We start from the raw sequence: 14,311 nt of genomic DNA, 5'->3' as shown, positions 1-14,311 counted from the left end.
GCTTAAAGTAAATAATGCAAAATTGAGTCTCCTAGAGAGTGGATTAGAAGGTTCATCAAGGGCTCAGCTGATGTTATCTGGGCTTCTGGGGACATCTCTTTATTAGGAACTGCATGTTGTTTTTCTTCAAAGATCATTTATGTTTTCAGTGATCCTAAAACCAAGATGCGGGGCTGGGAATGTGGCTCAGTGATGGCATGAGTGAGGCCCTGAGTTCAATCACAGCACCGCAAATAAATAAATAAACCAAGATGCAGCTCTGAGCTCCTCAAAGGAGCTCTATCTTAAAGGAAGATAGTATTGAAATGTGGAGTCTTTGTGCACTATCCTTTCATAATTTTTTTTATTCCTTCATCCCATTTTTAGATGACCTTGAGTGAAATTCTCCCTCCATTTCCTCTCCTCCTCCATCTTTCATCAAAGAAAAAAAAATCTGAGCAGTGTCAAGTGCCTCAGTTTTTAAAGTCAATTGAAACCCTTAGAAATGTGTTTGGGTTAGAATTCTGAATGTCCTTGTTCTATAGCCACCAACGACCCTGAGCAGCAAGCTGTCCTGGCCTACCCTCTTCAGTACTGCTCGCTAGTAAGCTCCTGAGGAGTGGTCGGCAGTGCTTCCATTTTGTCTAGAAGAGACAAGGTTCAGGCAGTTGCCACTTTGGGGAGAACACACAGCATCTCAAACAGCAGGTTAGCCGCCAGGAGGGCTGTATTCCCTAGGACAAAATCAGAAGAGTGAGACCCGGGTGAGTGGAGCACATAGCCACCCTCCCTGCTGCCCATCCCCCAACTCCCACCCTGGGGGTGCCCCCGTGGCGCTCTGCCCTCCTCAAGCAACAAGTAGAAATAGTATTTGAAAATTCAGAAGCTTCTTGGTTTACACTTAGATCTTTTTCCCCAAAAGGAAATTTTATAATAATGGCATGTACTATATTTATCCTCTGAGGCTAACAGGCCTAACTTTATGAGCTTTTCTAAATCAAAATTATTGGCCTGGGGGTGTAGCTCAGTGGCACAGCATATGCCTGTGCATACGAGGGCCTGAGTTTAGTCCCCAGCGCCAAAAGAAAAAACAAAAATAAATTAAAATTATTAGGACAGCACCTGCTTGGAAGATCTTAACCAGCCAACGCCCCACTGTGTGTAAACATTATGCTTTGAGAACTTACTTAGAGCTCGTTGGTAGAGGGCTTGCCTCACATGCATAAGGCCCTGGGTTCAATCCCGAGCACCACAAAAAAAAAAAAAAAAAAAAATTTAGGGTTGGGGATGTGGCCTGTGGCTCAGTGATAGAGCATTTGCCTGGCATGTATGAGGCCCTGGGTTTGATTCTCAGCGCCACAAAAAAAAAGTGAAGTATCAGAGGAGGACAAATCATGGCACCCATCTCCTCCTGATATGGGCAAGCTATTAATACCTGGCACCTCCAGAGTTTTATCGGGGTTGCTGCTCATATTTATAGAGGCTTATTTTCTCCCCTGTCAGACATACTCAGCAGGTTCCCCAGGCTGGAGGTGGTGGTGCACACCTCTAACCTCAGCTACCCGAGAGGCTAAGGCAGAAGGTTCACAGGTCCAAGGCCAGCCTGGGCGATTTAATGAGACCCTGACTCCAAAAAAGGCAGGGAGGTGCCCCACTGATAGAGAACAAGGACTTTGGGGTACTTCCCCCAACTTCACCCTCTTTCAGCAAGAAGCAGCTTGGAGACGTAGTCACCCATTTTTCCATAGAAATGCATTGTAGAAACTGGCAATGCGGAGATGCCACAGTGGGCCATCTTATGCTCTGAATACAGCCCTTGCTGCTCTGCCACTGCAACTTGATTTTTTAAATGGATGTGGTTCTCTTCCCCTCGCTGCTCCTCCCTAATCTCAGGGGAAAAGGGATTGCCTTTCTTCCCCATTTTAGGCACAATTTTCTGTCCCTGAGTACACACCCACCATAGGAAGGAAGTAATCTAGGCTTTGGGCCTGGTACCAGAAGATCTCAGAAATGACTATCTCCCAAGTCAACAAGTGGATTACAACTCAACAGACCAGTGGACTGTAGCCTTAGAGTCACCTTAAACCCTCCCACCCACCCCCTCCCCATTTCCTGTTGATGGGCAGAATCAGCCTCTGGGACAGAAGTCTCCTGTGTTTCTCCTTTGCTAGCAAAGTAGTAAATCTTCTTTTTCTTTTTCTCAAAAAAAAAAAAAAAATAGGGCCGGGGGTGGGGTGTTGAGGAAATGCAGCTCTTTGGTGGAACACCCCTGGGTTCAATCCTCCATGCCAAAGAAAACGTGAACCAGCAGCTGCCCACAGGTCAGTTTTCCTGCTTACTCACCAGAGAGATCGTACAGCGGGGAAACCTCCACAAGATCACAGCCCACCACGTTTAGGCCCTGACAGCCCCGGATGACCTCCAGAGCCTGTCCAAGATGAGAACCATACTAGTAAGTTGTCATTACTGGAATCATTAACGAAGAAAAATGACCAGTGGAGAAGATTCCGTGGGTTGCTCCGGGCACATGCCCATCCTTAGAATTCCTGCAGCCACACCGGTGGCCTCCCAGAGGCACGAATAACTAGTGCCCGGTCCCTGCTCCTGAGCACTTCACTGATGACGAGACAGGCCAATCTGTTCAATGTCGTGTATGAAAGGGCTTTAAGAAAAGCAAGCCCAGAATAGAAAAAGCACAAGTAACAGCCTGGAGAGGAGAGGAGGAGGAAGGCTTCCGAAATGTGGAAACATTTCAAGGCCTTGGCTAAGCTCAAGTGGAAAAGAAGGACATCCCAGGCCCAGGGAAAGAAGGGGTAGACACCGTGATGGGAGGAGCCCAGGTAGTGAGGTGTGGTCTGAAGACAGGACAAGGGAAGGCAGGTAGGAAGACGGCGTGGAAAGGGTTTCCATCCTGCAGGCAGGAAGCCCAGAAGGAGGATCTGCAGAGGGTGAGGATTTTGTTTCAGAAATCCTTCCAATTTCTGAATTCTAAGGGCACCGCAGCCAGGGTACAGTGCTGCATGTCTGTAATCCCTGCTACTGGGGAGGCTGAGACAGGAGGCTGGCAATTTCAAGGCCAGCCTGGTCAACTTGGTGAGGACCTGTCTCAAAAAATAAAAAGGACTGGGATGTAGCTCAGTGGTAGAGCACCCCTGGATTCAAGTCCAGTTCCATGAAATCCTCTCCTGATACTAAAGACTACAAGTCCTAGAAGAGTGGGGTGTCAAGTTTCCCCTGGCCCAGGACTCTTCCTGGGGAAGGCTCCTTACCTGACTAGGGGTGAGACCAGCAATTTCAGGCGTCCCTGTCCCCGGGGCATAGGCAGGATCCAAGGCGTCAATATCAAAGCTGATGTAAAGGGGTTTGCCTCCCATCTGCTGCCGGACCTCCGCCATCAGAGGGACCAGCGACTTCATCCAGCAGTCTTCAGCCAGGACCACACGGAAGCCCTGAGGAGGGGGCAATGGAAGAGCTGGAGGTCAAGGCCAGCTCCTTGCTCAGTTCTTCATGGGCACATCACATCCGACCCTCAGCCTCCACGGGGAGGAACTGCTGTCCCCGGCTCACAGGTAAGGGGAGGGAGCAGGGTCAAAGCTAAGCACTGAACAGGGAGCAGAGGGAAGCTTTGCTAAGGCAAGAGACGGAACCTGGGCTGCCCACAAGAGCCCCTTCTGGATGGTTCTGTCCAGAACACTGCCTTGGCAAGCCCCAACAGCAAGGGAGGTGTCTTCCCACTTGGATCTTTATCCTGTGTTGACCCCAGAGCCACTCTACCAAGTGGTAAGGATGAGAACTCAGAAGGAAGCAACCTGCCTTGTGTTGGGACCCCCACCTCTTTTCTGAGAGGTTGGTTGTTTCTTTTGGCCTCCCCAGCCCCCAAACAGGCCTCCTCTGCCTTACTAGCACCCTCACTCCTCTTTGCCACATGACCCTCTTGAAGGAAAATCAGCCCTTTGACCCTACCTTGAACTTGATTAGCAAAGCCCTGGCCACATGATAGGCAACGGAGAGGAGTTGGGGGGCATTCAGTCTTTCACCTGGTTCCTGTTGTATCTGTAGGGATCCAGGGTCATGGAAGAGCCCCGGATGCCAATCTGCACCACCCGCTGACAGTCCAGGAGGCCCTCCTCCACGCACCGCCGGAAGGGTGTCCCATGGTAGAGCTTCTCCCCCAGGGCCTTGTCGGCAGTGTCCAGGTGGGCGTCCACATGCAGCAGCCCCACAGGGCCATACCTGAGGACAACAGGACAGTTAGAGGCCAAACATCCCTGTGGGGCCCAAACACAGCCTTCAGGTCGCCAAAACTTGATGACAGTTCAGAGTCACAGAGGAGAGACTTGGCCTCAACTACCCACGTGCCAACTGGTTTGTGTCTTCAAATCACTTAGCATCTCAGAGCAGCGGTAAACAGAGAGCAGCCAGGCAGAAAGAGACACGTAATTAGGCTACCACCCAGGGTCTCCCATCCAGGACTGCTGCACCTTCAGAGGGCTGGAGGGCTGGACAGGGTGGCAGTTGTAATTCCAGCAACTCCAGAGGCTGGGCGGGAGGAATGCAAGTTCAAGGCCAACCTTGGCCACTTAGCAAGACCCTAAGAAAGTTAGCAAGGCCCTGACTCAAAATGAAAAAGTAAAAGGGCTGGGGGTGTGGCTCAGTAGTAAAGCACCCTGGATTCAACCTCCACAACCAAAATTAAATGAATAAATGGATAAATAAAAGAGGCCGGGAGGACGGGAGAGAGCTCAGCTAAAGGCCAGATCAAGCAGCCACGGCGATTCCGACTGCGGAACCAACAGGGAGCTGTGAGCCGGCTCTTCTCCAGAACCACCAGCAACCCTGAGGACTCCCCACGGGGACATGTGGTCCCCGCCAGTGGGAGGCAGGCGCGGCTTGGAGACAGGATCTGTCTCCATGTACCTCCAGCCACAAAGCTGCCCATACGCCCTTCCCAAAAACTAATTCTGGAGCTGCCACCCACTGCCTCAGCCCTCTGTCTCCTCCTCCAACTAAATTAGCCAAAGCTGGTCAGTCCCTGGTTGACTTCATCCCTGAAAAGACACTGCCTGTCAGGGCTGGGGCTGTAGCTCAGTGGTAAAGCACTTGCATCACATGTACGAGGCACTGGGTTCGATCCTCAGCACCACATAAAAACAAATAAAGACACTGTGTGTTCATCGACACTGCCTGGGAATTTGGATTCAGCCCTTGAAGCGAAACAGAAACCAAAGTGAACTGGGGTTGTGTATTTCACGAGGGGCTCACCTTCCCCAACAGGCCAGTGGAGAGGGCTGGGTGCGTACCAGAGCAGGTCTGGGCCAAGGGAAGGGCCAGAGACTGACAGACACACCTGGAGCTCAGCCTTAATTTTTTTTTAATTTTTTTAGTTGTAGATACCTTTATTTGATTTACTTATTTTATGTGCTGCTGAGGATCAAAGCCAATGCCTCACACGAGCTAGGTGAGCGCTCCACCACTGAGCTACAGCCCCAGCCCCTCAGCCTTAACTTTGATCTCAAAAGCAAGTTGGTTGGGATTTTCCTGTCACTCCCAATAACCTGAGTCCACAGCAGTCACCCAATACCACCTGGCAGCAAACCGCTGCTCCTTAGCTCCTGAATCTTGAAACCTCACTTGGCCAAGCCATTTGGGACTTACTTTTTTGCCAGTGCTTGCAATATGGGATACGTGATTGTGTGATCTCCACCTGCAAAGCATAAAATAGAGAAATATCTGGAACATGAGTAAGATGATCATGTGCAACAACCCCGAGTTTGCCAATTCTGCCTCCCTTTCAGCTGGACTAGAGGTCTAAAAACACAGCCAAAGAGCAATCTTGGTCAGTAGAGGGATGCTTAAGATGTCACTGTCACTGAAAAGAGAAAATTAGATGAATCTATGAATTGAATTGCTTACAAGTAATTCCCTAGAACAACTCTGTCCAAGAGAACTTTCTGGGATGATGGAAATGTTCTGTCTGCGCTAGCCAATATGGTGGCTGAGGAACTGCATATTTTAATTAGTTTAAACTTAACATGTAGCTAATGGCTACCCTTTTGAGCAGTGCAGGCCTAGGAAAGTATTACTATTGATAATTATTAATAATCAATAGTTAACGTTTATTTAAGCCTAAAATAGGCCAGGCACAATGATGGGCAGTTTATGTGTTCATTTGTGGTGGCAGAAATCAAGCCTACACCCTCTCACATGCCAGGCAAGTGCTCCACTACTGAGCCACATCCCCTAGCCCCTTTCATTTTGAGACAGAATCTCACTAAGTCACTTAGGGCCTCACTACATTGCTGAGGCTGTCTTCAAGGTGCAATCATCCTGCCTCAGCCTCTTGAGTCGCTGGGACTACAGGTGTGCCCCATCATGCCCAGCTAGGATGGGCATCTTGTATGCCCATTCATTATATGCTTCTTCCACAATACAATGGGTAGGCATTATTACTATGCCCATTTCACAATGAGGAAATGAGGCACCAAGCAGTGGATACAGTAACACAGCTAGTGAAAGGTAGAGCTGAGATTTCAAACCTTCCACCTAGAAGCCAAGGTCCCTACCACCATGCTGTGCAGACTAGGACCTCTCATTTGGCAAAAATAAATTGGAATATTTAGAAAAATTTCTGGGTCATTTTAACTATTTACAAATCAGAGAAGAAAGAAATAAGAAAGTGAGAGTGGAGGAGGGTGAAGGGAAAGTTACCCTACGGGTTGATTAGGATCCTGACCAGGACAGACACCCTTTGCAGCTCTCCCCACAGTCATGATGAACATTGTCTTTGAAATCCTTGGAAAGTCACAGGGAGTCCCTACTGGCAGCCTTCCCCGGGCCTGGGATGGTGAGACACATACTGGGGTATAACATTTAAAGGAAGCCATAGCACTTAGTAGAAGAGCGACCCTATTTTAACACAGATTTTTGTTTGTTTGTTTGCTTGTTTATTTTTGTACTGAGGATTGAAACCAGGAGTGCTCCACCACTGAGCTATACCTCCAGTCTTTTTTACTTTTAATTTTGAGATAGGGTCTCACTAAGTTACTGAAGCCGGCTTCCAACTTGTAATCCTCCTGCCTCAGCCTCCCAAGTTGTTGGGATTATAAATGTGCACTATTATGCCAGGCTTAACACAGTATTGTTGAAGATCAAAATCAATGCATGGCTGCAGAGATAGCTCAGTGGTAGAACTCTCACTAGCCAAGCATTGACAAGGCCCTTGGTTCCACCCCTAACCTTACAATAGATTTAAAAAAAAAAAAATCTGTGATGACCAAAAAATAAAAATAAAGACAAGATCAGTAACCATGCTGTTCCAGCCATGCTGGAGCCAAAGGCAAAAAAGAAAAATTGGTAATATTTATCCTGCCATATTGATTTTGATTGCTGATTTTTTTTTTTTTTTTTGGCATCCTTTAAATTATACACCAAAGCAAAGGCCTCATCCGCCTTCCCCTAGTCCACCAGCCCTACCGGCCACACTACTCCAATATTTTACATATCCTGTCCCCAGGGACTAAAATAAAGGAATTAGAATGTTCTCTTTCCTACTGTTACCATCTTCTGCAAAAGTAGCAGTACTCAAGCGAATGACAAATGAGCCCAGAGAACTCCCCTCACCCTAGCAGACATTACCCAAGGTCAGAGGAACACAACCAGCTGCTACTATCTTCTGATAGGCTTCTTGAATTAGCCGGCAGCTGTCCTGAAGGTTGTAAAGATTGACATTCACATCGCCCAGGTCAGCTACTGTGAGGGACTGGAAGGGCAGGGCCCCCGTGCTAGGATTGACTGTCCGGAGCATCACAGATTCTTCCCGGATGCGTCGGGGTCCGAATCTGGAGGAAAAGAATCACCTGTCAGCCCCACGCCCAGGTGTGAAGGCTCTCTCTGCTAGGCCAGGCTTTAACAGCTCGGGTCTGCTGACATTCAAGTAGTCTCTTCTGCTGGTTTTTGCCTTGCAGGATGTTTAACAGCTTCTCTGGCCTGTACCCACTAGATGTCAGTAGCACTTTCTCCCCCAAGTTGTGACAAGCAAAATACTTCTAGGCATTGCCAGATGTCCCCTGGGTGCAAACCCACCCCTACTGAGAACCACTGATCATATATATATATATATATATAAAATTTTTTTTCTTCTTTTTGCGGTGCTGGGAACAAACACAGGGTCTTGTGCATGCTAAGTAAGCTGTCTACTTCCCAGCCCTAGTTTGTATATTAAAGAAATTAAAGGCACAAATTTGCTGGGCATGGCGGCGCAACCTATAAGCTCATCAATTTGGTGAGGCTGAGATAGGAGGATTACAAATTCTAGATCAGCCTAGGCAATCAAACAAGACCCTGCCTCAAAAAAATGCGGGGGGGGGGGGGCTGGGGATATAGCTCAGTGGTAGAGCATCTCTGGGTCCAATTCCCAGTTCTGCAAATAAATAAAACACAGAGTTAGGGGCCCACTCATCACCACTTATTAAATGACATTAGATAATATTTTAATCTCCCCAAGACTCAGTTTCCAAATCCATATGATAATAATGGTATTTACTTCACATCCTTGTTCTAAGAAATTAGGTAATCTATGCAAAGTGCCTTACATTTGCCAGGGACTAGAAGGGAGTTCTCCTTCAAAGAATAGCCTGACAGTGCCAGGGACTAGAAGGGAGTTCTCCTTCAAAGAATAGCCTGACAGTTACAAGAAACAGCCCCCTGGGAGACATCTTGCCTGGGAGACACCCTGCAGCCATCCATCTCCCTGAGACATCCTGCGGCCATCTGTCTTCCTGAAACATCCTGCGTTATCTCACCTTGTGAAGACATCCAGCAACTGCCGATAAGAGAGCTCCCCCATTCCCAGCCCATAAATACCCCTGTGTGAACAATAAAAGTTTGCAGCTTGATCAGAACTCCTGTCTTGCTGTCACCTTTCGTGTCTCTTGTCCCTTCATTCCTCCCCATCTAGGTTCGCTGCCCACGTTGATGTGTCCTGCCGGTGGGGACATACATTTAAATAATAAATGGTGGCTTTGGAGCTGGGCCTATGGGCCACACCTGTAATCCCAGTGACCCAGGAAAATGAGGCAGAAGGATCACAAGTTCAAAACCAGTCTTGGCAATTTAGCAAGACTGTCTCAAAAAACAAACAATTAAGGGCTGGGGATGTAACTCAGTGGTAAAGTGCCCCTGGGTTCAATCCCCAGTACCTACAAAAATAAATAAAATAAGGCTTTGACCATTTAGACAGTTACAATCAGATTCGAAGAGCTGAATTAGAAATTGCTGATGCTCAATAATTAGGAAAAGGGGTTTTACTTTCTCTAATTTAATCCTGAGAGATTTTCCTTAATTCGAGCTTCTTTGCTTCCCCGCCACCCCCAGTCAGTTATACTTAGAGATTTGGAGAAGAGGCAGCCAGTTTCTGTTCTCAAACAAAATGTCACCTTCCACTGTAAGGCCGGGTGGAGAGAGCAGAGAAGGTACCCACATCCTCCATCCCAGCAAGGTCCCAGGAGGGGGCTCCAGAAACCCTTCCTGACCAATGATGACACGAGAGGACCAGCCCTCCAGTCACGTGCTGAGCCCTGGACGGCTTGTGGAGGAAGGAGGGGAATCAAAGGTCTCTCAAACCATTTTGGAGCCGGCCACCAGCTTCCAACCTACCCAGGGTGAGCGGAGGTGTCTGTCCTCGCGCCTTCCACGCTCCATAATCAGTCCCAGCCACACGTCCCAACCCCGACGCCGGGGACCTTACCTCGCACCGGGCCGGTTGGAGGTCCCAATGTCCAGGGGCACCCCAATGAAGGCAGCGTCCAGCCCCTCCGGGGACGTCTGCACGGGCAGGCGCATCATGGAGCAGATGCCCACCGACCGGGCCACCAACTCGGGGCTGGGCGGGTGGTTCCGGGGCATGTCGGAGGCTCGGCGGCTCTGGCTGCGTCCCGGGAGGCAGAGCCCGGTGGCAGGACGCGCAGGCACGCTGGACCCCAGGCCCCGGGTGCAGCGGGTCCCCAGCAGACGCAGCATGTCGCCCGCCCGCTTCCGAGCCCGCGAGGCCACGGGACCAGAGTGCCCCCGAAGGGTCCCACTAGCCCGCAAGGCGAGAGTGCCAGCCCGGAGGGAGCCGCCAGGCTCAAAGGACAGGGCGCCCTGCGGATCAAAGGCGGGGGAGGGCTCGGGACCAGCGTCTCTGCCCCCAGCGCAGGCTGAACTTCAGCCTCTGGCTCCGTCGGTAAACAGCCAGCAGGGCTCCCAGCTCCTGCCACCGTTCCTGCCCCAGCTGCGCCCTGCGTCCCCCCGCACCTGGCCTCTGGCAGGTTCTTCTCCCATTCGGAGTATTATTTTTAAAGCCCAAAAGGTTTGAAGGAAAAGAGATCTTTCATTAAGCAATGGAAATGGAAATGCATTTTTTAAACAATAATGTATCAAGACATGTCTGAGCTTGTTGCTTTGGTGCTCACGTGTAATCCCAGCGACAGGGGAGGTCAAGGCAGGAAGATCCAAGTTCGAGGCCAGCCTCAGCAACTTAGCAAAACCCTGCCTGAAAAAATAAAGAAATAAATAAAAAAGGCTGGGGATGTGGCTCAGTGGTAGAATACACCTGGGTTCAATCCCCAGTACCGGCAAAAAAAAAGGAATTCTCAGGAAGCAGTCTAATCTTTATTTTTTTTATTTTTTACTGGGGATTGCACACAGGGACACTGTATTATTAAGCTACAACCCCAGGCCATTATATATTTTTAGTTTTTGAGAATGGTCCTGCTAATTTGCTGAGGCTGTCCTCAAACTTGTGATTGGAGTTGCTGGGATTACAGGTGTGTGCCACTATGCCTGGCTAACTTTTGGGGGGGGGCAAGGGGGTGTGGTTATTGGGGATTGAACTCAAGGACACTCGACCACTGAGCCACATCCCCAGCCCTATTCTGTATTTTATTTAGAGACAGAGACTCACTGAGTTGCTTAGTGCCTCACTTTTTGCTGAGGCTGGTGTTGAACTTTCTTTTCTTCTGCCTCAGCCTCCGGGGCCCCATTGGGATTACAGGCAGGGTAGTACCCAGCTAATTTTGTTTTTTTTTTGTACCAGAGATTGAACTGGTACCAAAAGTGACTGTGATGGAATTATGTGAACCATTCAGTGGTTTTATTTTTTTCATCTCTGACATTGGATGGTCCAAGTTTGAATTAAATTGTAACCTCTATACAAAGATGACACATTGAACCCCACATCACCCCAGCCTCCACTCTGCAGGACCAGGACAAAGTTCTGGACAAAGTCCACAGCCCTATTTTGTATTTTTAAAATATTTTTTATTTTTATGTGGTGCTGAGGATTGAACCCAGTGCTCGGCAAGCGCTCTGCCACTGAGCCCCAGCCCCAGCCCAGCCTATTTCATATTTTATTTAGAGACAGAATCTCAATGAGTTGCTTAGCGCTTTGCTGTGGCTGAGGCTGGCTTTGAACTTGTGATCCTCTTGTCTCAACCTCCCTAGCCACTGGGATTACCAGGCATGTGCCACCGTGCCCAGCCCTAACTTTGTTTTTTAAAACGAGGGCTGAGGGTGTAGCTCAGTGATAAAGCATTTGCCTAGTATTCACAAAATCCTGGGCTTGATCCCCAGTGCCACACACGCATAAATTAATTAATTAATTAATTAATTAATTAATTAATTAAAAGATTTAAAAGGACTTGGGACAGGGCACAGAACCAAAAGTCCACTAATCTGCTATCCTCTTTATTTCTAAGAAGAAAAATACACCAGGGAAGGAAAGGAGTGACTGTGATGAATTATGTGACCCATTCATTGTTTTTTTTTTTTTAATCTCTGACATTGGATGGCCCAAGTTTGAATTAAATTGTAACCTCTATACAAAGATGACACATTGAACCCACATCACCCCAGCCTCCACTCTGCAGGACCAAGACAAAGTTCTTTAGTGGTAAATAATGAGTTCATTGTTGCAAGAAACCTTTTGGCGAGTCCTGACCATTTTCCAGAACAAATTCAACAATTTCTGTTATTGTCAACACTCAGATTCTACTATTTGTTTCATATCATTTGTCCTAAGTGTATCATTTTCTTACTCCTGATTTTTCTTTCCGTGAGGCAAATAAAAAGAGACACAGAGACGAGATGCAGAGGCAGGAAGAAGAGAAAAAGAGTGGCTGTCCCTCCAAGCAGCCAGCTTTCTTTATATCAAAAGTTCCATAGCTCCTTAGTACCGTGACTATATTATTATTTAGTATTCCTTTAATCCCAGGTACTAGATAATTGAGACCGAAGTCCGGGCTGTTTAAGACAGCCCCCTTTTCTCTAAGGACATTACCATAGTAACTAGATACTGCACATGTAGAATTATCTTACTAGCTTCAAAGAGAAATTGCTGGGCATTCCGAGGGTGGAGGACAGAGCACCTGTTCCCCCCCAGCCCCGGAGTTTGCTCACCAGAGAAACGCTTCCCTGTACATTTCCACGGCCAGAATACCTACAGGTCCCTATATTCCCAGGAGCTGTGTGCCTGAGGTGAAGGTCGAAACTGATAAGACTCCAACACAGAGTTTCCTTGTAAAGTACATTGCTATAGCAGCCAGGCATCCTGTGTCTTTGCACAGAAACTTCCTAGTCACCAAGCAGGCCACAATCAGGCAGTTTACCAGAGACCCCAATCCCAGACACAGATTCTACTATTTCTTTCATATCGTTTGTCCTGAGTGTATCATTTTCTTACTCCTGATAGAGCTATGCAAGTGCTGTACCACTGAACTACACCCTTGGCCAAAAAAAAAAAAAAGATATTTTTTTTATCATGTTTAGTGTATTAGTTTATTTTCCCATATCAAAATGCCTGAAACTGGCTACTTATAAGAAAACTCACACAGTTTTGGAGGCTGAGAGACCAGCTTGGACATACCTGTTGGTTAGCCCTGTGCTGAGGGCTACACAGGGGTTGCTATCGCAATGGTAGAACAAGAAACAGGAAGCCAGTCTTGCTCTTTTATAACAACCTACTCTCTTGGGAACAAACTGGGTCCCATCAGAACTACATTAATCCCTTCTCACGGTGACCCCAAATGACCTAATTACCTCCCAATACACCCCCACCTTTTAAAGTTGCTGCCACCTCTAACATGGCCACTGGAGACCTTTAGGGATGAACCACATCCAAACCATGCCATTTGGAATACATGCCTATGTTAAAGAAAAAAAAATTCAATCACACTTGCTAAGGCGTGCGAAGGAAGACTTCACTTAGGATTGTGGAAATGACTGTTGCAATAGGGTTCTGCAGATAGGAGACAGAGATCGGGCTCCAGTCAATACAGCATGGTGGCTATAGCCAAGGAGTGGGTTATGGGGGACAGTCGATGGAGTGACCAAGAGGAAATGCTCTTTACCAAGGGTAAGGAGTGTCCTGGCTCACTCGACCTAGCTGGATGTTTGCTGAAGACAGGCAGGGGGAGAGCAGACTTCACCTGTGGGAATTGATTGGATACTGAGAATGATCAGATATCCACAGTATGGAGTTCTTGCTAAATTGACTTTGTAGGGTTCTTTGCTAAAACTTGATTTTATAAGAAAATACACAAAAAAGGCCCAGAAGATGATTCAGAAACCTGAATAAAGTTTGACCAAGCAAAGAATCTGTCACATCCAAGTGTGTCCAAATCCAGCCAGGCACAGTGGCGGACACCTGGTAATCCCAGGGACTCAAGAGGTTAAAGTAATGCCTAGCATTATGAGGCCCTGAGTTCAATCCCCAGCACCACCAAAAAAAGAGGCCAAGGCAGGAGGATCATAAGTTTGAGGCTAGCTGGGAAACTAAGTGAGAGCTTGTCTCAAACAAAAATTATTTATTTGTTTGTTTGTTTGTTTATGGTTGTATTGGTACTGGGAATTTGCAGGGTTTCTGTTCTCAACTAAAAGGCTCAGGGGTCACTCCAGTTGAACTGGGCTGACTGGGCTGTGCAAAATAACCACACAAGAGACACAAATACCTTTTTCTTTGGGGTCCCTGTGATGGCTCCTCTGACCTTAAGGGTCCACAGGAAGAGAGAGCGAGAGCTCGCGCTGACCCCTTTTATTGAGGAGAAGCTGTTCAAATGAGGCAAGGGGTCAGGTTTCAGGGGTCTGAGTCTATCTTCATGATGTCCACTGTCAGCAGGTTGACTGACACCTGGGTAGGCCACACCCAAGGGCATAGTAAGAGAAGGGGACACACACACAAGGCACTTCCATGGAAGATTCTATCCTAAACATGGCAAGGGGTTATATTACAAAGGAACAGGTGAGCATAGCTTCACTCATGGGGCTGTAGCAAGACACACCCAGGCAAGAAGACAGT

At 47.9% G+C, this 14,311-nt stretch overlaps 1 protein-coding gene across 2 annotated transcripts; it reads right to left on the bottom strand.

The window, feature by feature from the left end:
• Positions 1-326: 326 nt before the first annotated feature.
• Positions 327-10,148, bottom strand: Agmat (agmatinase). 2 transcript variants are annotated; one of them, XM_058571135.1, is made up of 8 exons: positions 9,725-10,148; positions 7,615-7,817; positions 5,635-5,683; positions 4,017-4,212; positions 3,249-3,428; positions 2,323-2,407; positions 1,167-1,209; positions 327-713 (listed from the first exon to the last, which is right to left on the bottom strand). In XM_058571135.1, exons 1-8 carry the CDS (start codon positions 9,994-9,996, stop codon positions 689-691), a joined length of 1,053 nt encoding a protein of 350 aa, XP_058427118.1. In that variant the 5' UTR covers positions 9,997-10,148; the 3' UTR covers positions 327-688. The 2 variants fall into 2 exon arrangements, with proteins under 2 accessions (XP_058427118.1, XP_046324814.1); XM_046468858.2 differs by lacking the exon at positions 1,167-1,209 and having other exon boundaries at positions 9,725-10,143.
• Positions 10,149-14,311: the final 4,163 nt, after the last annotated feature.

Source organism: Marmota monax, unplaced genomic scaffold (assembly GCF_021218885.2).
Source record: "Marmota monax isolate L192 unplaced genomic scaffold, Marmota_monax_Labrador192_F-V1.1 WCK01_AAM20220418_F8-fsc00008, whole genome shotgun sequence".
Taxonomy (NCBI): Eukaryota; Metazoa; Chordata; class Mammalia; order Rodentia; family Sciuridae; genus Marmota; species Marmota monax.
This window is presented reverse-complemented; position numbering and strand designations above follow the sequence as displayed.

Excerpts from the sequence above, each read along its gene's own strand:
- Agmat (XM_046468858.2), bottom strand. The coding sequence starts at position 9,996 with ATGCTGCGTCTGCTGGGGACCCGCTGCACCCGGGGCCTGGGGTCCAGC. Across the intron at positions 7,818-9,724 it reads TCCAACCGGCCCGGTGCGAG|ATTCGGACCCCGACGCATCC; the intron begins GTAAGGTCCCCG and ends CTTTTCCTCCAG. Across the intron at positions 714-2,322 it reads CCCGCTGTACGATCTCTCTG|GGAATACAGCCCTCCTGGCG; the intron begins GTGAGTAAGCAG and ends ATTTTGTCCTAG.